The sequence below is a fragment of the Monodon monoceros genome, unplaced genomic scaffold, assembly GCF_005190385.1.
Source record: "Monodon monoceros isolate NGI ecotype Baffin Bay Population unplaced genomic scaffold, NGI_Narwhal_1 Super_Scaffold_20, whole genome shotgun sequence".
NCBI classification, from domain to species: Eukaryota; Metazoa; Chordata; class Mammalia; order Artiodactyla; family Monodontidae; genus Monodon; species Monodon monoceros.
The window spans coordinates 47,867,512-47,892,461 of NW_021703777.1; the positions used below are offsets into that span (position 1 = coordinate 47,867,512).

At 38.5% G+C, this 24,950-nt stretch overlaps 1 protein-coding gene across 1 annotated transcript in view; it reads right to left on the bottom strand.

The window, feature by feature from the left end:
- Positions 1–24,950, bottom strand: part of LOC114902764 (alpha-fetoprotein-like) — a 32,370-nt gene that overhangs the window by 3,691 nt on the left and 3,729 nt on the right. Inside the window, 7 exon segments of the mRNA XM_029235325.1 lie at positions 3,906–4,038; positions 10,634–10,860; positions 13,304–13,442; positions 15,683–15,780; positions 17,407–17,539; positions 19,011–19,222; positions 24,723–24,852. Of these exon segments, the coding sequence (XP_029091158.1) occupies positions 3,906–4,038; positions 10,634–10,860; positions 13,304–13,442; positions 15,683–15,780; positions 17,407–17,539; positions 19,011–19,222; positions 24,723–24,852 (1,072 nt within the window).

The following is a 24,950-nucleotide window of genomic DNA, read 5'->3' on the forward strand; positions in this document are numbered from 1 at the left end:
TTTTCGTGGTGTGATGAAAGTAGATGCTTTATTTGTCAATATGGAAAAAGAATGGTAATTAGAAACTCTCAAAAAAGAAGGATGTACTAGGAAATCATAGTCCAGATATGTAAAGCTAAATAAATGTGGCATATTTTCTGCAGTTGATAGTAAGAAAAAAGACTTCATTTAATCTTGACACTTTTTAAGTGATCCAGGATAAGTCATTGAACTATTGGTCAATCCATTCATTGTACGGCTGTAAATAATATTACAGTTAAACACACTATTGAACACTATTTAATGGCTTCCAGTTTTTGGATCAACCTATTGACAAAGCACGAAAACCTTACATTTACAAAGCAGGATGAATAAACCTAGACAGTGTGGAAGTAATGGTATAGCTTTAAAAAGGAAAGCTGGCAAAGAAATCAGAAGAAATTTAGACATGTTAATTATGTTTTGGAAAATCACTAGATGCTGATTGAAGTCGAAGGACCAAGAAATAGAGAATAACCGATAAAAGAGCTAAAACTACAAAAATACTTTACCTAAAAAAAAAATGAGAGTCTACTGGTAGTATTGTCTTAGTTAGTGTAAGTATACTATATTCTTTAAGTGACAGCAGTATTTTAGAAAACTATTAAAGTAATAATGGTAATCACTAGGAATACTAAAAGTGAAAACTTAAATTGCTTACCTTTTGGGAATGGGAAATGTACCCTGCTCTTCTGTCTGAACTCTTGCCATGTTCGTGTATTGCTTATGTAATTTTCAAAACTTGTGTAATGTATCATAAGAAACTAAATACAGTATCCCAGAGTGACCTGATCCATGTGGTTACAATATCACATTGCTTAATCTGATCCTTGTTTTTTCTCCAGAAATGCATCCCAGGATTGCAGTAGCTTTGATAGTAGACCCATCAAGTTGTAAGCATAGGCCACTTAAACCAGCAAGTCTTTCCACATGAACTTGTGCTGAGTTACAACTAAGAGCAGGACTTTGCTTTTTTTATTGTTAAATTTCATGTATTATTTTCAAACCATCATTTCAACCTGCCCAAATTCCTGCTATTTCTTGTTAACTTTCTTCTATGTTATATTCTGTTGGGTGACAGATAAGTATCTCAGGCTACAATTATCATTCCCCACTGACCTGGAGGAGAGAATTTCTGAGTAGTTTTCTCCTTAAAACTGCTGAAGTCTACAATTCACATCATTATTTCATGAAATATGAAATTCCTTTTCTTTGGAAGATCCAAATTCACCTTGTATGGCTGAGTTTCTTATTTTATTCCTTCTTTTTGTTTCATTCTTATTCTTACCAACATTCCAACATTAATTTTGGTTCCCTTTTTTCTCCTTAGAATTTTCCTGCATTCTGGTTTACTTCTCAAAATATGTCTTCCATCTTGTCTAAAAATGTTTTACCCTCCCACTAGCCACAGCTAGAAAGGCAGTCTTCAAACCTGCCCGATTCACATAATTGACTATTCTAATCTCAGAAAAGAAAACAAAGAAAATGCATGTAGGTCCCTGGAGCAGTTAGTCTAACTTGGAACATCTACAGACTGCTAATTGGCTAAGCCTCTTCACTTCTGGGATTTTGGTTCCATGGAGACTCCCAAAGCCACTAGGTATTATTCGTTTGCATTACAGTCAAACCTAGACCTCTTTCATAAACATAGAGGCACAAAGTCTCACCGAAATTCTTGATGATAAGATTCCAAAATATTTCGATCATATCTTCCTTTATTTTTTGCTAAGCCTATTCATATAAGGTTATTGCTTTTATATTCCAGTCTTACCTTTGTATTTAATGTCCCCAAAATCTTTCACTTCCTTTCATAAATAGGTTTTCAATTGTTTTATTATTTTTGTTACTGTCCTTGGTTCCAACTTCTTACTAAGTTAGATATATAAAAATATTGGGAGGGGAGGGAGGAAACAGTTTATGATTATCTACTTTCACCTTAGGAAAGTGGTTCTTAAAGTGGTCACCAAACCAGCAGCATCAGTAGCACCTGGGAACTTGTTAGAAATGCAAATAATCAGACCCCACCCTAGCTCTATTAAATCAGGAATGCTGGGGATGGAAAATATTGATTTTGTTTCAACAAGCCCTCCAAGTAACTCTGATGCACACGAATATTTCAGAATCACCTCCTTAAAATAATCATACGGAGATATACTTGGTCAAACTTTATAGATGGTGCAGAATTACATACATTAAGCATTTCTATCTGAAGAAGTTCATCTAGCAAATTTTAATTAACATGATATATTCTTCAGATAGCCCCTATTTTCTCCTTTAATTTGTGGAGAAATCCTAAAAGAAAGTAGAGAGGGAAGGGGAGGGAAGGAGAAAGTTTGGGCTTTTCAACGATTAAGTTGAAGAGCACTGTCAGACAAAAAGTGTGGGGAAAAAAAGCACACAGAAATCTTCCTATCATGCTGTTGATGAAATAGTTCAAGCAAGAAGCATTCACACTCAAGAGGAGGAACACTTCAGGAAAATTCCTTTGGGAATTTTTAGGCATAGGCTCTTCTGCAAAAGTGTTTATCTGTGTGGATATGGGGTTGTTACTCAGGTAGAGATCTGTTTTCTGAATGTTTTACAAAAAAGTGAAAGGGCTTTAAAGTAAATAAATGGGCACTTGTGACTATTTTCATTTTGTGTATCAGCTGGTCTGGGAGTCAGCAAAGTTTTTTTGTGAACAGCCAGATAATATTTGGAGCTTTGCAGTTCATTCAGTCTTGTCACAACTACTCAGTCTTACAACTACTCAATTTTGCTGTTGTAAAAAGCGGCCATAGACAACACGTAAATAAATGGGCAAGGCTGTGTGCCAATGCAACCTTGTTTACATAAACAGGGAGTGGAGCTGAGTTAGCCAGAGGGCTGTAGTTTGTCTACCTTTGACTACACCATAGATATATGGCTTTTAACATAAGCACATGTACAGTTTAGGTGAAAAAGTAGAAAAGAGCCACTGAAGGTAATTGAGGCATTCATGAAAATTGTTACCTGTGAAAACGTTTCCCTGGGCCACTGCTAAACCTAGTCCTAACTAGGACTAACTAGCCACAGCCTGTTTTGACTGTAAAGCCTGCTATATTATATTCTATTTTTTGAATCACACGTTTGCATTCTTCTACTCGGATACTATTACCTACTATATCCTAGTTTCTGCTTCTCAAGTCATCTCCCCAGGAGAAGGGTCCATCCCAGGTCCCCTCCATGAATTCACATGAATTTTCTGTGCCACACAGGGATGGTAGGATTACCATGATATTCTTAGAAATTTAAGTCATACAATGTTACCATCTTATGAAAAGTCATTTGCTTGTTAACTGTATGCAATTAGATTAGTTACACAAAACAGTCTCCTGGTACTCAGTTTGGTGTGTATGCACAAAGAGACACTTTTTTCTGGTCACTGTTCTTTTCTCTCTCTATTCTTCAACCCCCTGTTCTAATGATCTGCCACTGAGAAAATGCAATCCTTTCCACCTAAACCGGTTTCCTAGTTAAGCCCCAAACTACATTTGGTGACTCTTCCTGATTATGCCCCCAGAAATTCCTAGAATGAAGCTACAGTTTGCTCTATATTTCCAAGGACACCATTTCTCTATAATGAGAAAGTCTTCAACTCATCCTTCTTCCTCCCACCCTCAGTCCTAAACATCTCAGTTCATCTGGTGTCATGACTTTGTATTTATCTTTATTCATGTCTAACATGCCTAGTTCCCTCAAATGAACACAAGTATTAACATATCTTAAACTCAAATATAGTCAATTACACCGATCCACTTAAATTGTGATTTTCTCCTAATCCATTCATGATTGGCATGGAGAAAGGATTTTTTTTTTTTAACTGTACCCTAAGAGTGCTAAGAGAATAGACAAGGAAACAGAGGTACCTCTTCTTGGAGACACATTTCACTTTTCTCTGCTTGACAGCACATCTCCACCAGGTGAGCAAAATCCACAATAACTGATTGGAACTGCATCTCTGCTGCATATGGTTCCTGCTTCACAAGGTTGCTGAGAAGTCTGAATAAGAAATGAGTGGCAAAAATAAAATCACTCCCTGAGTTCTAGAAGGCCAGCTTGCAAACCTGCCTTACTTATTTAAAGCTGCACACCACCCATGCCTTTGTATAGCTCTCACTCTTAAGTTTACAGGCCCTGAAAATGCCCTGATGTTTTCATAGTTTTCACAGTAGCCATCTCCATCTTTTATTCAACGCATTTTTCTTCAAGCACATCTCATCGATATAACTATTATATTAAATTTAATTACCTTTATGTAATTATTACTAGGGAAAATATTATTTTCTATTTTTATTACATTGGGTGGTAAATAGGTTATACAATAAATTAGCTTTCCTATAATATTTTGTTATGAACATTTATTCTAAACAACTAACTTCCCAATAAATATTACAAGTATAACACACCTGAAAGTTGAGGCCCCCTTATATGTTACTAATAATAAAACCAATCCACTAATTTGAAACTTCAGTAGTTTGACAGTCATCTCAGATTTCCCTCACAGAATGAGTTTCCCCACAACTATATAAACATCGGTGTTTCAACCACTTAGAATATTTAAAATTATAACCTGGTTTCTGTCTCTCTGTTTAATAAAGTAGTATCGGGCTTCTCTGGTGGTGCAGTGGTTGAGAGTCCGCCCGCCGATGCAGGGGACACGGGTTCGTGCCCCGGTCCGGGAAGATCCCACATGCCGCGGAGCGGCTGGGCCCGTGAGCCATGGCCGCTGAGCCTGCGCGTCCGGAGCCTGCTCCGCAACGGGAGAGGCCACAACAGTGAGAGGCCCGCGTACCGCAAAAAATAAAAATAAAAAAATAAAGTAGTATCCCAAATCTTCCAATGTTGTCCTTTTTTTTTTTTTCTTTATTGATCAAGAGAGATTTAACTACAAAGAAAACAAGCATGAAGGGTAGGGGAAATGTACATTAATCCATATTTTATTGCTTACCCAAAAACCTTCATTTACTCTTCATTTTCAAATTCACATTGATAATACCTAGTGGCCTTATTTGTACTTGAATAGGTATAAAAGAAAATATCTCAAAGCTTTAAGTAGCTATTTCTATGACACTCTAACCCAAGGGTCCGGCAAATATTTTAGCCTTTTTCAGCCAAGAGGCAAAATTGAGGATATTATATAAGTACTTATATCACAAGACAGAGAACTCCAGGCCCGCCCCACCCCTGGGGTGGGCTGCCCCAAGTGGCTGGCGGGCACAATTTGTGCCAGTTGCCATTAGCTGGAAATGATGGTGAAGAGGGACCAGCGGTGGGGAAGGGGACGCGCGCCGCTTGTCTCACTCTGTGCCCCAGTGACACGCCCTTTTCTTCTCCCCGCACCCCGCTCTCAGCGCGGGCAGCTGGCCCAAGGCAAGGTGACTCTCTGAGTCGCTTGACTCCTGGACTGAGATGCCACCCACCCCTCTGCTGTCCGGCAGTCGTCAACAGTGAAGTCCCCACCATGCACGTGGCACCAGCGCAGGCACTGGGCAGAGAGAGCTCGGTCCCAGGCGGGGAAGGCAGGAGCGAAGCCGGGAACAGAGGCGAAGCAGACGCGGCACTCTGCAGCTCCCAGGCTTAACTTGTTCAGGCAGTGCCCGTAGGACCTACAGAAACAGCCCTGGCCAGATGGCCGTAGCGTGCTGACCCCATCTAAGCAATCAGATATTTAGCTTAACTTGGCAGCGCCCTGGACATGCCTCTGAACTTCCCATTTCAGCTCCACTCTCCCCCCAACCCCCAGCCTTGAGGATAGACAGAGCTGAAACAGCAGCATGACTGAAGATAAGGAAGCACAAGCCAATTTTCTTTTCGGAAACTGCTACAGTGATGAGGTGGGTTTGAGAAGCATGTAATCACTGCATCCTCTGAGCACCAGCAAGACACAGTCAATAGAGGCTAGGGGATTTTAATTAACCCCATGTTTGCCCCTAATCCTAAGAGCTGGGAATTTAGAAAAAAAATCAGAGAGGGGACAAAGACATATGTACAAAAATATTCATTGTCACAATTTATGATACTCAGAAACTGAAAACAATTTTCATGCCCAGAAACAGGGACTGGTTAAGTTCATTATTGTACCCATATACTGGAATATTAAAAAGCCATTAAAATGCTGTTTTGAAGAATAATCAGTGACAAAACTGCATACATCATCATTTTTAAAGCTACATTAAAAATGATGACAACAGCCAACATCTTTTGAGTATCTTGATATTTGTTCTGTTTCAGACAGTGTGCCGAAAATTTATAAATGTTACCTCGTGTAATGCTCTCTGTCACCTCCTTAATAAGGCTCTATGTCATCTCCACTTTGCATTTGTAACACTAGTTTCAACTCCTTGGGAATAATATAGACCTGGGCATATATAACAAGCCAGTGAGGTGAGCCTCCCTCCCAGAAGGCATGAGGATTGAGAACTACTTTCGAGAACTCGTCCTGAGACAAGAAGTCAGGCTCACAGACTTCCGCCCATTAAGAAAGGTCTGGTCAGTGGAAGACGGGAGTAATTCAGTGGTTCCCCAGCTGGGCCTCCGCTACACTCATTTCTGAGTTATATGGAATCAGGATAACTCTTTGAAAGGGGGCTGTAAGAGTGCTTTCATTAAAGTCCTGCACACCGTTAAGACACAAGCAGCACTGCCACAGCACCTGTTAAACGAGTACAATCCTGAGGTTTGGGGGAGGTATTATTTTTTCCTTACAACAAAACATAAAGCAACTTTGTCATCAATTGAAAGGGATCCAGTCTGCTGCTGAGCAGGAGACAGCAGTACCTGGAGGGCATGACTGTTCCCAGTGGCACAGGCGTGGTGCCAAGGATCCAGGAATGCCTGGAGAATTCCTGCGGAGTGGGAGAGGTAAGGGGAGTTTCATAAGCTCTCCCCTGAGGATTCTGTGGATAATTGCTGGAACTGAAATTCTGTATAAGCAGGTAGTAGTAAGAATGTGCAAAACTTGCATTATTATGTATTCAAACCATAGGTTGATGGACAGAGGGCAATTGTGGGAGTGTGCACTTGTGTACAGATATGGAATTATGTATTCCTACACTATACATATATTTATAATGGGTATCTCTGCAGTGTTGGAATAAAAGTATTGTTTTTCTTCTCTTTTCTGTATTTCCTAAATTTTCTGCAAAGACTATGTATTACTTTAATAATAAAGTAAATCAACATTTTACAAAGAAATAGAATAGTATAAGCATTCTTTTTTCTATCCAACCGTTCTGTACATATTTGATCTTTTTTTAAATCATGTTTTATTATAGTTGAGATATGTACATATTCAATTTTCCAATTAGACCTAAACTTGATCCCACTTGAAAGAAAACACTGTGCTTGTTGGTGTCTCTGTATCATTCAAGTCTGTATGGTTATGTATGATGTATGGTCAAAACAGTTGATACTGTCTTTGAATAATAATTATCAGTTTTTAACAAATTAATTATTCCAAGTGAGAAATACAGGCTATTTCCCATTGGAATTTTGGTGGTTTTTGTCTCAGAAAATATTCCCCCACAGATAACTATATTGTTCATGATGCTGAAATTCACTACCCAACCCATAAAAGCATAGGACAGCTTCAGTCCCATGTTACAGAAACTAACCATCATGAGTACCTACACAGTGAGATTACCACATTTCCCAGCACCCACTGGGGCTTCTATGGTCTGGCCTAGGGGATTCAGCACCCCAAGTGGCCAAAGCTGGTATAGGAGGGGCACTGGTTTCACTGTGAGCTCATGCAAAATCTGGACTTCTTTTTCTTTCCAATGTCATAAAAAGTGCACAAACTTTGCAGTCAGACTTACTTTGGCTCAAGTTAGGTCCTCTACTCACTAGTCTGTGTGACAATGGGTAAGATACTTTAACCTCTCTGACCCTACTCTATAAAATGAGAATTTGAACACCTACATTGCAAGGTTTTTGTGAGGACCAAAAATAATACTATATTAAAGGGCTCAGTACAGTAACTGGCATACTGAAGGCACTTAATAAATAGTGGCAAAGATAATATGAATAATTATTTCATCAAATTATGGCAATGATAATGAATAATTATAGTAATAGCACAACTTGCAACTTGCGTTTCAAATTATTGGTTGCTTCCAACCACAGTCTCCCTTCTCCCTGACTCCCACAATAAATGGTACATTGTCACAGCTTCTCACCTACTTATTCATTTATTCACTCAGCAAATAATTGATGAGCAGTTTTATAATTTCCCTGAGGGTCTGAGCTGTAGATTTAACAATAATAGAGAAACCTAGCGGAGGATGTAGGAAGGCTCTTTCATATGTACCCTTCTTCTCTTTCCTCACAAGCTCTGGGATTCCAGTTGTCTTCATGGTTTGGCCCCTCCCAACCCCTCTAGTCTCAGCCCCCAAAGTTTCTCTCCCCTCTCTCACCTATGCCTCAGACACACCCAACTATTCTGCTCTCTCCTCTGTCCTGCTGGGTCAGCTGGTTTCTGGATGCACGTCTCCAGAGGCACCAGTAGAGGGAACACTTGTATGACCACTGAGCTTCCAGATCAGGTGGCAGCTGCTTACCTAAAGCACAGGGAGCTCAGCTCTGTGCTCTGTGATGGCCTAGATGGGTGGGATGGGGGGTTGGAGGTGGGAGGGAGGTCCAAGAGGGAGGGGATATAGGTATACATACAGCTGATTCACTTCATTGTACAGCAGAAACTAACACAACACTGTAAAACAATTATACTCCAATAAATAAACAAGGAGAAACACTTTCACTCTACTGGGATAGGTAAGGGGAAAAAAGGGTCCCATTATGAGAATGCAGGTCTGGGAATGAGATTTGGAGCAGAGGTATCAGCATGTCGTGGTGCCTTCCCTTGACACTCCAGATATGAAGGCTGCCTCTTCTACAACTCGGGACTCTGTGCCATTTGGAAGCTAGGCCCCCCTCCCTTACAACGACTTGCCACATACCTGTGATCTGCTTGCAGTGGGTTTATCTCTCCTGTCCACTTCCTCGCACCCACCCAGCCCACCCCCCGGATCTCTCTATCTATCAACCTAACTGCTAACTGTTTTAAAACATTTCCCCTAATTCTATTCATTCCTTTAGTTTTAAATTTTTTAATTTACCTTTTAAAATATTAGATCCTACTTCTAATCCTCAACACCATCAAGTTGTTTCCAGCTTTTCATTTCAATGATATTAATCTTTTATTTTCATTACATTTATTCACCCTTTCATTTAAAGCACATTCTAGTCTTTATATAATATCTTAAGTCTTAACATTTCAACTCTGTATTTTTCTTAATTGGATTTTAAATTCTTTTCCTTTGAACTTCTATTCTCTTTATTTCCTCTGTCTTATTCCATGACCTCATTTCTGCCTTCTCTTTATAATCCTGCTGAATTTTGTCTTTCCCCTCCAGGAGCCCCTTCACTTTTTTTTTTCTTTTCTGTGTGTATGTGGACTTATGCTATGATGATCAGTCAGAACTATATAAGGGTGAAAGCCATGGAGAGAACCCCTACCACTTCCCAGGAAATTGGAGAGCTTTGTCCAGCCCAGCCCTTGACTCCCAATATGTATCCTCCCAGAATATTCTAGAAATCTCTACATTAGCTGTCTCTGTGTTATTGCTTTCTCCATACAGAAAACACAGTGAATTCACTAGAACACGGATGCTTCCTAATATTTCACACTTTTCACCATCTAGCCCTTACATGAAGATTTTCAAGTATTAAAAATTATCACCAGCATTATAACCCCTTGATTAGGGCACACTAACAGCTACATGTTGGTAGTTAAGTATATGTGCTTTGAGCCAGGTAGCCTGGGTACAAATTCCAGTTCAACAACTTATTTACCTGTTGCATGATCTCATACCATTTCTTCTTGCCTTCTTAGCCTCAGTTTCCTCACAATTAAAATGGGGTAATAATATTATCTACCTCCTAAATCTGCGGTAAGGATTTGGTGAGATGACATACATAAAGGGTGCCTATCTATGCCAGAGAATTTCCTCAACAGAAAGCAAATCCCGAACTCTAAAAATAAAGTATTATCTTCTCACATCAGCCTGGGCTAAAGAAAGAATGGCTAACTAAGTGTTACAATGGTTTTTGGATGCTTACTGGAAAGCTTTACAGTCTAGTTTGTGATCAGCTCACCTTGGGAACTGAAGAAAGGACCTCAAGGGTCAGTTGGCTTACGAATTTTAAGTACTGTGATAAAACAGAATAAGTGACAACCTTGCGCTTGCTAACCACGGGAATGTGTTTATCCCCAAGGCAACAAAAACTCTGCCTCACTTGGCAAGATGATATTGTTGGACTAATAATATTTAGACTCTCCAAGAGCAAGTCTTAGAGTAAATAAATTAATTAGAAGTAAGCTACCAACCATTTCTAATGATCGTGGGGGAGAAGGAACTATGAGGACCAGGACCCGCTTTCTCCTGAGGACAGGATCAGGGGCACGTGAGGAGGGTGGGAGGAGTGGGTGGGCACTAAAGGGGAACTGCCCCACTGCCAGGAGGTGGAGGGCTTTTGATGCATTGTGTTGATTCAGGGTAACCAGAATGTACATATACATATAAACAAAGATCCTTACTTTTGCTTTTCGGTTTTTAATTCCTCCTCCTGAGCTCTGCACAAGTCCTCATTAAGGTTGACGACTTGGTCACAGGATAAATGTGGAGAAATGTAAGTTCCATCTACTTGCAGATCATCAAAGCAAGGCTTCCTGAAGGCATACGAGTCATCACAGCAGTGACCCACGCCAGCATTGATAGGCTCTGCCTCGTGTCTTCTGCATAAAGCTCCAAGAATTAGCTTTGCCTTCCCCAGAAAAGAATTAAAATAAGAGCCATAAGATTTGTGGTCATTAATATTATTTTTTTTTTTAATCCATAGAAAGGTATTCTCAAATTCTAGTTTCCTGTTAATTTGGCCTGGATTTCACAGTCTGGGAAAGAGCAAGAGTGTCAGATGAAGCCTGGTTCTCAGCCTTGTCCTCCCTCTTCCTGTCATCCTCAAAGGTCAGTTCCCTTGGACCCGACCTCCCAATTCCTCCTCGGTGTGCAATTTATAGACCAGTGTTGACTTGAGGCGGGAGTTTCTTATGCTCCGTCGAATTGAAATCAAGTCTCAGGTCAACATGACTGCTAATTTGACCCAGATGCAAGACCGATGACTGCACTTCTAAAAAAGCTCAAATCCAACGTGTTTCTGTGCTTTATAACTGGACATCTGTAACTACCACAGAACTTGGTATATGATAAATCACCTATACACACTTGTTGAATTAATGAAAAAGGGAATAAATGAATGGTGAAAGGAATCCCTGGATCTTATTTCAGTTGTCACCTTCCATTTTCTTGTCTCCTTCTAGAACAGTCACCTTGCCTTGCTCCCAGGGTGTGTCTGATACTTATCCTGATGCTGTCTGCAAGGCTGCCTGTATTCCACTCTGAGTATAATGACCACACAAATCCCCTGTCACTTATGTATGTGGGGATGAAGTGACTGAAACCAGGGAGCATCAATATTTAATTTATGAATTTATTGAAGTAACCAAAGAGATCACTTAAAAACAAGGTTTTCGGAATATAAATCAAGAGTTCCCCAAGGAAGGCATGATTAGATAATAAAAATTTATAATAAAATAAAAGGAAGACAGAGCTGGATAATAAAATATTTTAAATCTGTAACCAAAATAACTATATTTTATCAGAAAAAAAGACTAACTTAGTATAGAGGAGATGCTCTACCAAGAATATAGGACAAAGAAAGCTGTCACCAAACAAGAATTCAGTAGCGTTAAAATATACCACTTGAGAGAGACCTGAAGATGAGCATCCAGGTCCTGGAGTGATGTTCTCCATTGCTAGGAGGGAATAATTCATATCCCTGGAAGAAATATCCCTCAAGACCATCCCTGCCCTTCCTCTGATTCCATTTGCATGAATACCCATATCCTAATTCAACTTCCCAAGTAATGTGATTCAGGGAAAAGTGTAGCCTAGTTATTAGAGCCAATTATTCTTGACATTGGGAAGACATTTCTCACTGTAAATGAAACCTGGTATTCTGTCTAATGAAGGTAACACTTGTAAGTTTGATATAAGATAACAGAAAATATAAATATTTGGTCTTTGACCTTGGTTCCTGACACAAAGCTCCCGGTATGCTTATAAATTGCTAAGTGATAAGGGCATTAGGAGCAGCTTTTGTTCTAATGAGATGACTCTGAGTGAGCTCCTGGATGGCTCCTGGATGGGGGCTGGTCTCCAGAAAGACCAAGACATGATTAGAAGCTTGGAATTTTTAGCCCCACCCCCATGCTCCAGAGAGGGGAAAGAGGCTGGAAATACAGTTAATAACTGGTCATGTCTATGTGAGGAAGCCTCCATAAAATCCCAATAGTATGGGGTTCAGTGGGCTTTCAGGTGAGTGAACACATCCAAGTATCGAGAGGGTGAGACACCCCAACTCCACGGGAAGCTTCTGCACTTGGAACCCTCCCAGGTCTCACCCTATGTACCTCTTATCTGGCTGTTCTTCTGCATCTTTTTCATATCCTTCAATAAACTGGTAACTGTGTTTTCCTGAGTTCTGTGAAGTGCTCTATAAAATTAGTTGAACCCAAGGAGGGAGTTGTGGAAACCTCCGATTTATAGCTAATCAGTCAGAAGCACAGGTGACAACTTGGACTCGTGGTTGGCATCTGAAGTCAGGTGGGAGCAGTCCTGTGGAACTGAGCCCTCAGCCCGTAGGATCTGATGCCGTCTCCAAGCAGATAGTGTTAGAATTGAGTTAAACTGTAGGATTCCCAGTGTTTGCTTTGGGGAAAAGAAAAAAAACCCCACACATCTGATGTCAGAAGTGTTGTGAGTATGGTAATCGTGTGAGAGTAAAGGAGAAACACAAGAGGAAACTGGGTGGTTTTTTCCTACACTTTTGATCAGTATGAGTTAGTCTAAAAGCAGCAAAATCGCTTTTGTTGACTTGAAAATCCAGGGAATAGACCTTGGGATATGATCCAGGCAAAGGTCTGGTGAATCTGACATCCCCAGTTTTTGCAAAGTGATAGTCTTATTTATCCCTGCTGCTAATCAAAGACAATTGGCATCAACTGACCAGAAATAAATTCTCTTAAGGACAGAATTATTAGGTTCCATTGACAATTCATAGACGTGTCCACCAACATGAGACTGATTGCTGGGGCTTGGAGTTCAGAACTTTTAACAACAGACAGACATGCAGTCAAGGATGCGCTTACCGAGTTCTCCATGCAAACAAACTGTTGCTCATCATTCAGTGGGCAACATGTGGTGGCAGCAGCTGCCATGTTCTTCGTGAATATAACCAACTCCTGAGCAGATGGTTGTGGGGCTTTCTTAGTATAAAGGACTCTGAGCCTGAAAGAATAATTTCCTCTTATTCCTGGCAATGGCTATGTGCCCAAAATGAAGAATTCTACAAAGTTTTCCTCAATATCTGACATTGTCTCTGATGTGGGATGAGCAAGTCATTAGATTGGGTTTAAGTCTCTCCTTTTAGTTCTTGACCCAGTGGCTCAATGGCTTATTCAGTATACCTGGAATTCCCTTTCCACCTCACACATTGCTCCACTCTCATCCATCTTCTTTCTACTTATGAAGGATACTGTGATAGCTAATTTGGATGGCTGCAAAATCAGACTCAGAGTAAACAGCTTCTGAAATAAATATATGCACAGGCCATTAAAGCATGTATGGTTGTCTACAATGTGTAGGAATAGAAGCTGCAGCAACCAACGATCAGGAAACATGTCCTACTCTCATGGTCTCACACCTCTAGCGGAGGAGATAGAGGAGTACACTCAGTATAATGAGAGGAATAGAGAATGCTATAGGTGCACACAGAATGACATCTAATCCCATCCCAGGGAGGTCAGGTAGGCTTCCTAGAGGAAATGACATGTGAGCTGAGATCTGACAATAACTAAAAATGAGCCAGGTGAAGGGGAATGAAAGTAAGAAGGGAGCACTTAGAAAGTCACTGATTGTGATTTTTTTCTTAATTAGGGGGGATTGGGAATTGGAGAGAGGAGAAGGAAGAAAGCTTAACTATAGAATCAGATTTACATTGTTTTTAAGATAATTATGGTTGCTATATAAAGAATGGATTGGAGGTGGGCAAGAGGCAAAGTGAGGGAAGAAAAGTCCATGCCAGTAATTCAAGTGATGGCCTGAACTAGGAGAGTGGTAGTGGGAACTGAGGGATATGGAGAGAGATTTTAATGAGAAAGACTCTGCAGAACTGAATTTGAGGACAAAATGTCAGAATCATTTATTGCATTTATATTATAATGGAGTTAGGGGAAGAATTTAGCTATAGCATCCAAGGAAATAGTCAGCCTAATCCAGTGCTTCTTAAAGTATGACCGCTGGATTGGCAGCATCCCCTGGGTACTTGTTAGAAGTACAAATTCTCATGCCCCACCCCAGATTTACTGAATCAGAAACTCTAGGAGTGGGCTGTGTTTAACAAGTCCTCCAAGTAATTTTGATGCACTCTAAAGTTTGAGAGCCACCAGTCTAATCCTTAAGCTAGACGTTAGCAATTAAACACAACAGTTAAAAAAATAATAATAAGCCAAATATTCTAAAACAAGAATAATTTTTTTGGATCCATTATTCTGGACATTTAATTTAAGCTCAATATTATGGGACACTGTATCAAACTGAACTTTTCCCCAATACTCTGCTTCTTTTTTTTTTTTTTTTTTTTGAGTAGAGTTCCCTGTGTTATACAGCAGGTTCATTTTAAGATCATTTTATCAAAACACACACACACACACACACACACACACACTAAACTGTTTGGATTTTTATTGAAATAACATCCACAAACATGTAGTGCTCTCCACCTGGTTTTCTGCATTCAGTTGTATATATATTTTTTTGAATTTTTGAATTTTATTTTATTTATTTTTTTATACAGCAGGTTCTTATTAGTTATCCATTTTATACATATTAGTGTATATATGTGTGATGAATTGGGAGATTGGGATTGACATATATACTCTGCTTCTTAATAGACTATTACAGTAAGATCTTAAAGATAACTGAAAATTGGCTTTTTTTTTTTTTTGATATCTTAATCTTTGAAATACAATGGGATTTACCAGGCTCTCTGCACACAAAGAGTTAACGTGTGCTCCCTCTGACTAAGGTGCCTATTTATCTCTACTCTTGATGGTGAAAATACTGTATTTGCTATATTGACCTGACTTGAAACTGACGAAGAAAACCTAGATTAGATCTCTGTTGCAGCCTTGACTCCAGATTGCATGCAAAGCCCCAAACTAAATGTCCAGGTGAAGGGTAGAGGGCTCCTGTGGGATTGCGGAAGGGCAGTCAGGGTCTGCTGGCTCCCTGACCTCTGGGCATTGATTGGAATCTGGAAACTGGCCTAAAAAGCAATGTAAAAGCACCCAAGGTTATGTGGACAACTGTCTTATCAAGACAAAGATAACTAGGTTAATTCTGAACTGAGTTTTTCCTTGGCCTCTGAGATTTTAAGGTTGAATATGGACTCTTAGCAACTCTCAGCAGCAGGAGTCAACAAAAACTCACGAACAACCATAAATTTGGACAATATCTTGGAAGCATACCTGTCATGGAAGTTACTATCTCCTAATTTCTCATGTAAATCACACTGATTTTTCACATGCTCATGGCTTTCATGAACCACTCTTTGAAACATCTCTTCCTGAAAAATAAAGATAATCAGTGTTTATCTATCGTTGCAACAATATATCTTGAGGTAAGATTGCAAAACCATCTTCTGTAATAGTTTAATGTGACTGTTTTACTAAACCCAGGGTTTTATTTACTTAGTGAGTTTGGAAATGTTGAAAAAACACATTTTGCTGAAACAGGAATTGCCATGTACTTTGTGGAGAAAAAAGTGGGACAGCAAGATTGATATTTAGTTTCCTGTGGTATGAACTCATTTATGGGCTTAAATGGCATATTTTACAAGCATAAAGCTAACCATTCATCAAGCCAAAAAGAGGTCCTTAAAAGTAATTTATAGATCTAAGTTTAATTGATCAGAATGTGTGTGTGTATGCGTGCATATTGGTTATTTTTAATAATACAGCATTTTTATGTAAACAGTACAGATATAGAGATATGGATGTAGGTACAGAAATATAGATACATATTAAGAAGTCATGGTTTAATAAAAACAAGTACCAGACTTGAACATAGTAAAGCACTCCACGAATACACGTTAAAGGGAATCACATGGAATTCTCAGAGCTAAATGAAAGTTCAAAGAATTCTTGAACAGTGCAAATAAAATTCCAGTGGGAAGATACGAGTGACCTTGCAGACTTAGCTCTTTGGTAGGAGCACTGGTTATCTTCTTAAGTAATCAGACCCAGTCCACCTGATCCTAATAAACAGTATTTGTTATAGTAAAAATTTTACCTGATTGGCAAACTGTTTGCCTGGATTTAACACTTAGCCTTGTCCTTACTGCCTGTGTGACATTGGACAAGTCACCTGAACCTTCTGAAACTCAAAACTCTCATCTACAAAATGTAGCTAGTACTTATGCCATTACCTATCTTACCAAGCTGTTGTGAGAATAAAATAGGACACTTGTTGTAAAGCTACTTTGTAAACTCTAAACATCCATGCTCCTATAAGGGGCTATTATCATAATGATGATTGTGGAGTCTACAGGTGATGCTATGAAAGGGTGCTAACCTACAAAAGACTAAGTCGCCTTCATTTAGCCTTCTCTCTGGGAACAGGAAGATGCTAGGTGTACCTGCTTGAGCTCAAACAGGACAAGAAATGCCTTCGTCCTCCATCCCCACCCACTAATTAGCATAACAAAAGCAAGAACCACCTGGCTCCTGGTAAACTGTGGATAACAGATTGTCTGGTCAGAGAGTTGTAAGGCAACTGGCTTTTTCCATGTCAACTACACAACAGGAGCTGCTGACTGTGAACAGTATGGTTTCTGGCCTGAGATAGGGACAGTTTCCAGGCCTGCTTGGTGGAAACCGTCAACCTTCCCCCACCCTAATAGGCTATGCTTTCATGCTACCTGCTACCATGCCAAGCAAACTTTAGAGAAGATTGCACAGAGTTGTCTTCATAAAACACAGAATCTATAAGGCAGTGACTCACACAGAAAGTTGCTGCTGTATAATGATGTGGCCTTTGGTTCAGACAGAAATCAAAAGTTTTTGTGTAGTGCTTGCAATTAGAAAGATCATGCATAATCATCTTACAAAAGTACAGCGCAACTAACAGCATTGGACTTTTCCCTATGTTTATAATCACTTATGAGAAACACGTTTAAAAAAAGGGAATTTACCCCATGACTATAGCATTCCAGAGGATTTTCTAATTTACAGCATTTTCCTAGTAAGTTTTGATATACTGTATCCACTCTTAAAATCACTGGAACTGCCAACTCTGGATGTCTTCTTGAATATTCATAAAGAAACCTGTAAGCACATGAAGCATATCAGAAAGTAAACACTAAATTTCTGAAGCCATAGTTTTCTTTCAAAAGCCACCTATGACCATGACATTTATTCAATATTTTAACTGACTTTAGGTATTTGAAAATCTTGGGAGGCTGGCAGGGAAGTTTTATTGGCTAGATTTTGAGATAAGGAAACCAAATCAATAAAATTACGTGATTTTTCCAAAGTTACACAGTAGTGAGTGGCAGGTTCAAACTTGAACCTAAAACATTCTCATAAGATTTAGTTCCTGGCTCAGGGTCTCTCCTTACTTTTACTAGAAATTCATTTCAAGTGTTTGGGTGAGAACATTTTCTTGATGACCTTTGAGGCTAGATTTTATAAATATTACAATTTTTTTGTAAGACTGTGTTGACTAGGCATTAAATAACCACCTTCCCCTGTTTTCCACATAAGCCTTCAAGCATCAGTTGTCCATAATCTGCACATTCTTCTGGGTTACAAGAAAGAGAAATTTGGACTCTAGAATATTTTCAAAGGAATCATAGAATTGCAGAAGGGACATCTGAAGTGATCTTATCCAACTGCCTCAGTTTACAGTTGGAACCCAAAAGTCTGGGGAAATTAAGTGGCTTGAACAGCATTTCAAAGCTGATGCATGACCAAGCTAGACTGGAACTCAGGTCTCACAACTCATAGTCTAACGTAATTTCCACTAGGAAGTTGTGCCTATCGACTTTTTCAATACTAAATGCAAGTTTAGGGATAAATGAGTTCAGGTAGTGACATTTACTTTTATAAGCCAGTGTCAAATGTAATTTCAGAAATATAGCTAAAGTCAATCTACAGAAAACTTTGAGGAAAATTCAAATTCTTATGTTTTTTTAGAATTTAGCTGCTCCAAATAATACTTCACAAAGTGACTTTGGAACTATTTCAATCACTCAGTAATATTGTCTTAACATTATAATATATTGAAATCAGTTTGCTTTATGCCCAAAATAATTTGCACTTCTGAATGGACACCAGAGATGTTAGAACTCCATCTCTTTAATCTTGTAATGCCACACTATGGCTTTGAGAGTAGGCATTAAATTAATTAGAAGAGCTGGCCAGGCATACCAATCTGAAACCCTTACTTAGGGATGACTCTAAGTCCCTCAGAGCAAAGCCTGCATACACTTGACGCTCACTGTGTTTTTTAAAATTCCTATATTAGTTGTCAACATTTAAAAATCAAGAGACTTCCAACTTCTCTCAAAATGCAGTTGATCCAACGACCCAAAGCCTACATTCCCATATGGTTACAAGTAGCTAGAGCCAAATAGTAGCTGCAACCTTGGACTCCACAAGGCATCTCCTCTCAGCCATTTAACCATTCACTCACATCATTGGCTCGCCTCTGTCATCATTCACGTTTGCAATCTCTCCCCAAAGAATCCATAAATACAATATACCATTAGTAAGGTTTTACAAAAAGCCATATTACTCTTGTAGGAAGTCATCTTGTTTGTCAGTGAATTGTTTGCATACAAACTGGTCTTCTGTAAACCTGCTAAGTGGCAGGGATGAGAGATCAGGTTTGTCATTTTCTGAGTTGATAATGCATTCCCCTCAGAATGGTTCTGGCAGCTCACAGCATGGAGTGATCTTGCTGGATAGCGTAGCCTGTTTAGAGCAGGTATAGTTCATAAGCTGGCTCTATAAACATAAAAGAGCAGTTATTTTTGATGACTTCATTCTGAACTTATTTCTTTTTATTGTTATTAGTAGAAAACCAGAGAAAAACTTGGCATCTTATATTGCTCTTTCCATGGCAAACTGCGAGACCAAAAAAGGTCATTTATAGTGACTCATTCTACTAAGAAACCTTCTCTATTTGACTTTACTGAAGTGTCACAAGTTCTTCTAACATCTCTTAAAGAACTTAAAGAGAGACAGACTGTATTATTGTTTTCAAGTTTAGCCCAACAAAATACAAATGAAGAGTTTTATTACTTGCTACTGTTGTTATCGGTCTGGGATCCCAGTTTAGAAAACATTTTGTCTCTGTCATTTTCTATATACATTACTGTAATATTACTATAAAACTTACATATTTACTTATATATACACATACAAAAATAAGTACCTGTGTGTATGAACAAGCTAGTCTCTATACTTAAGGAACTCACAATCTAGTTGGAGAGTCAAATAATTAAACAAGAATAATAATGCATTACAAAATAAATTGTTGGAGAAATGCACATATTATATTTTGGAAGAAAAAAGAGAGATTGGCAATCCAGACTGGATAAAGGTCAGAGTGAAGATCTTGAATGATTTGAATCTTGAAGGACAAATAGAAGTTAGTTGGAAACAAATGGAGAGGAAAAGCATACTAGAATTATCCATCTTTATATATAAAGAGTCTTAGAGGTGAAGAACATGGCGTACTTGGGAAATGGTATATAGGACATTTTGAGCTCATTGGGAAAATTTAGTTGAGATTAAGATTAAGGGATCAGGAGAGAAGAAGAATGTACTGAAGATCTAGATCTGAGAGTGGTAAATTGAAGCTGCATTGTGAGGTCAGGTTGAGACCGATAAGGGAGAGTGTGTACATTAGTTAAGTGACGAGCCTGCTCTCAGTGGCTTAATAGGATCCAGTCTGTTTCTTTCTCAATAAAGTCCTATTGAGAAGGGGAGGTGTATTGCCTCTGGGCAGTAGTTCTGAGAACCAGGCTGACAGAGGCCCTGTCATCTTCAACCTGTAGATTCTAACATTGACCTCAGATTGGGTGTTTTGGACAGGAGATTTTATAGGCCAGGCCTAGAAATGACATAAATCACTTCTGACTAGGCTCCACCTAGTTGTGAAACTGGAGTAAATGTCGTCTTCCAAGAACTCTGTCTTGGAAAAGAACAGTAAATTAAATAGTCCCTTTGCAAAACTAATTACTTAAAGGAGAAAACATACATACATGGGGGGAAAGGAGGTATAACTACATAATTGATGTTTTTAGTTATCAAATAATAATATTGTCATGTAGAACTCTATATTTCTAAATGAGAAAGTGCTAATGAAGGACATTTTTTTAAAGGAAAATGTATATTTTAAAACCTGACAAAAATAAGTACAGTTGATTCTCATTATTCACAGTAGTTATAAACACTGAATTCATGAATATTGAATCATCTACCCTAGAGGAAATACAGAACAAGTTTTCTGCAAGTCTCTGGCCACATTTTCGTCAACAGATCAAGACATAACCTTATTTTGTGTATGTTTCTGTTTAAAAACACCTTATTTAATATAGAGTAGCCCCCCCTTACCCACAGGGGTTACATTCCAAGACCCCCAGTCAATGCCTGAAACTACAGAGAGTACCAAATATTACATATACTATGGTTTTTCCTGTACATACATACCTATGATAAAGTTTAATTTATAAATTAGGAACAGTAAGAGGTTAACAAAAATAACTTATAATAAAATAGAGCAATTATAAAAATACACTGTAATAAAAGTTATGTGAATGTGGTCTCTCGCTCTCTCTCAAAATAACTTATTGTACAATTTTAATGCCTTTTCCACCTTAACTAAGCACTTATCATGCACTGTGGCCAAAACTTTGGCAGTTTGAGGTGTGACAGCAAAACTAACATGAATTTTTTTTTCCTTCTTCACAATTTCACAGATAAAAGATTTGTTCTTACCATTGATCTTAGCAACCTCAGCATATGATTTTTTTTTCTTATTCCTATTAAGTTGAGAACTTCCACCTTTCCACTTCAAGTGTACACTTTATGGCTTCTCTTTGGCAGATCCAAATTGCCAGCATCACTACTCTTGTGCACTGGGGCCACTGTTAAGTAAACTAAGGGTGACTTGAACGCAAGCACTGTGATCCCAGGACAGCCAATCTGATAACCTATATGGCTGCTAAGTTACTAATCCCCGAGAAACGCTGAACAAAGGGATGATTCATGTCCCAGATGAGATGGCACAAGATGGCACAAGATTTCATCATGCTACTCAGAATGGTGCACAATTTAAAACTTGTGAATTGTTGATTTCTGGATTTTTCTGTTTAATATTTTCAGATAAAAGTTGACTGTGATTAACTGAAACCTCAGGAAGCAAAGGGGGCAATAAGGGGGACTCCTGCGTATGGGTGATTTATTCACATTGAACTCATAGCCACCAGCACTGCTCCTCATGCATGAATAAAGCTTATCTAAACTACATATTCTAAAATAGAACTACCATACAACCCAGCAATCCCACTACTGGGCATATACCCTGAGAAAACTATAATTCAAAAAGAGTCACGTACCACAATGTTCATTGCAGCTCTATTTACAATAGCCAGGACATGGAAGCAACCTAAAGTGTCCATCAACAGATGAATGGATAAAGAAGATGTGGCACATATATACAATGGAATATTACTCAGCCATAAAAAGAAATGAAACTGAGTTATTTGTAGTGAGGTGGATGGACCTAGAGATTGTCATACAGAGTGAAGTAAGTCAGAAAGAGAAAAATAAATACTGTATGCTAACACATACATATGGAATCTAAAAAAAAAAAAGGTTCTGAAGAACCTAGGGGCAGGACAAGAATAAAGATGCAGACATAGAGAATGGACTTGAGGACACGGGGAGAGGGAAAGGGTAAGCTGGGACGAGGTGAGAGAGTGGCATGGACTTATATATACTACCAAATGTAAAACAGATAGCTAGTGGGAAGCAGCCGTATAGCACAGGGAGATCAGCTCGGAGATTTGTGACCACCTAGAGGGGTGGGATTGGGAGGGTGGGAGGGAGACGCAAGAGGGAGGAGATATGGGGGTATATGTTTATGTATAGCTGATTCACTTTGTTATAAAGCAGAAACTAACACACCATTGTAAAGCAATTATACTCTAATAAAATAAAATACCTATTCTTTCCACAAGGCACATCACAGCTTCTAGGAACACTAGACAACACTTCAGAACTATACTCGGGCCATTTTAAAGAGCTAACTCATCAACAAAAAGCACAGAAATGCAGAAAATGTGGCACTTAATAGACTGCAAAAAGAACACCTATTTACAGTATGAGAGCTACAACAAGAAGGCAGAGAGCATCACCTTGTTCTATTGTAGCTGGAGCCATGCACATGTGGCAACTCAGATTTCCACTGCTCTGAGCATGCATAAATCTGGGAATGACCACAAAGTGCTGTGAGTATTGATTTGGGGGTCACAAATAAATTTTGGCATGTAGGTGAATTCTCAAGTATAGAATTCATGAATAATAAAGATTGACTGAAAAAATGTTTAAATAAATCCATAACAAAAGAAATGGAGAAGCTGTCACATCAGTTTGTATCTCCATCCCTCCTCCAGTTTCACAGACAAACCTGAAAACAGGTAAGTTACAGTGCTATTTAAGTTATTTCAGAGAATTCGAAAGGAAAAAAGTTCTAATTCATCTTTTAGAAGTTATCATAACTGGATAACAAAACCTGATAAAATATGTGCCAAAAAAGAAAGTTCTAGATCCATTTCACATCTAAAGATAAATGCAAAAATGTGACATATATATATGTAGAGAGAGAGAGACGCCATAGATATAGTAAAATGATATTGACTTGAGCAATGTAAAAATGGGTAAATATTAAGAAATCTTTTAATATAATTGGATAAGTCAAACAATAAAAATCAAATGATCATCCCAAGAAGACAAAAGAATATTTACTAATGTTCAGAATCCATCCTATTTAAAACAAAACAAGACAACCTCTAAAACAGAGTGAAACATCTCAACACATAAAAGTATTTTTGTCAAGCTAATAACTCTAAACCTGTTTCCTTTACGGTCTAGAATAAAAAAGGAATGCCAGAACTATCTAAAGTTACTTTATATTGCTTATGAATACTACCTAATACAATTAAATAACTGGAGATTTTTCTAGCATTCCTGTCATAGTATAGACAATAACAGGAGCTGTTCTAGAGTTACCAGTTTGGCATGGGTATTGTTTATGTGTTAAAGGATTTTAGGGATTTTTCTTTTGTTTTGTTTTAATACCTATGGATTGGTCCCAAAGTTCCCTGTAATTTTCACCTAATCTTCATGCAAATAGGATTCTGAGAGCCTATCCTAAAGAGCCAGCACGACTTCTAAGTGTATAGGGTAGTATTGCTTCCAGTATGTGTTGAGATTCTTGCCATACGGGAAGTAATCCAAGAAGCAACTTTATATTGTCTATCTCCAGGATGGAATTGGCAGTAGCAGCCACCATCTTTCGGTCAAGCTGAATGTGGCACTGACCAAACAATGGCCAACTGCGATGGCTGCCAAGGGAAAGCTATGGTCCGACCCCAACTCTCTGTTCCAGCAAAGTAGACATTTGAGGACTTAGAATCTTAGGGGTTCTACTGAGTGTTCGATTCAATGATTTTTCTATTTTAATTGATATTGTTACCCACATTCCTTAATCTGTTGTGTAATGGGACAAAAATTGTTGGGGGTAAGGATTTCTGCCCATAAGAGTCATAGATTTCTCACTGAAATCATGATTGTAGTCTTTTTTTGTTTCTGTTTTACTTTTTATCATGATGAAAATTATTCAGTTTTCAAACTTGTAGAATGAATAGGAACATACTTGTAACTTGTGATTTACTAAAACGTTATCAGGATTTTAACAGCTACAATTTTTTTCCTTCTCTGGGATTTTGAGACTTTACATTTGGACGTGGGGCAGGTGAGTTCTATGCTGTCCATGCCCCGGCCCTTCTCCCTTCATGCCACATCTTTGCTTTTGGTGGTTTCTTCTTTCCTCCAGGCTGATAAGGCCTGAGGGTATAGTTTGCAATTCTAAGACTTTCTAGAGATTCAAAGATGAATGAAATACAATCCCAATTTGGAAGAAAATCAGCAGCCAGCTCTAAAAATTTAAGAATAGAAGAATAAAGTAGATAGAATGAGGAAGGAAGGAAGGAAGGAAGGAAGGTAGGAAGGAAAGAAGGAAAGAAGGAAGGAAGGAAGGGAGGAAAAGAAAGAAAAAAATTGTTTCATTAGAAGAGAAGAGAGAGGAGGGGAGACACCATTCTGTTGGTAATATTGAGAAATGATAATTACTTTTTTAGATTCATCTATACCACCCTCACCTTTATTTAAAAAGTACAAGTATTTTAAAGAGTTTTAAGAAAAGAGAAAGTCTTACTCTGCCAAGCACACATGCTACTGTATTTCCTTCACAACAGATCTGATGCAGATTTTTAATATCCATGGCCAGTTTGGCAATTTCAGAAAAGTTAGCTTTAGGTTGTTTTTTAGTCAACAGAACCAATTCCCTGAAGAAAAAAAAAGTACATTTTAAACAGTTTTTTTAATTCTTTCTAAAATTAGTTGTAGTTCATTGAGTAACCAAAAGAATAGAAACACAGTTGCA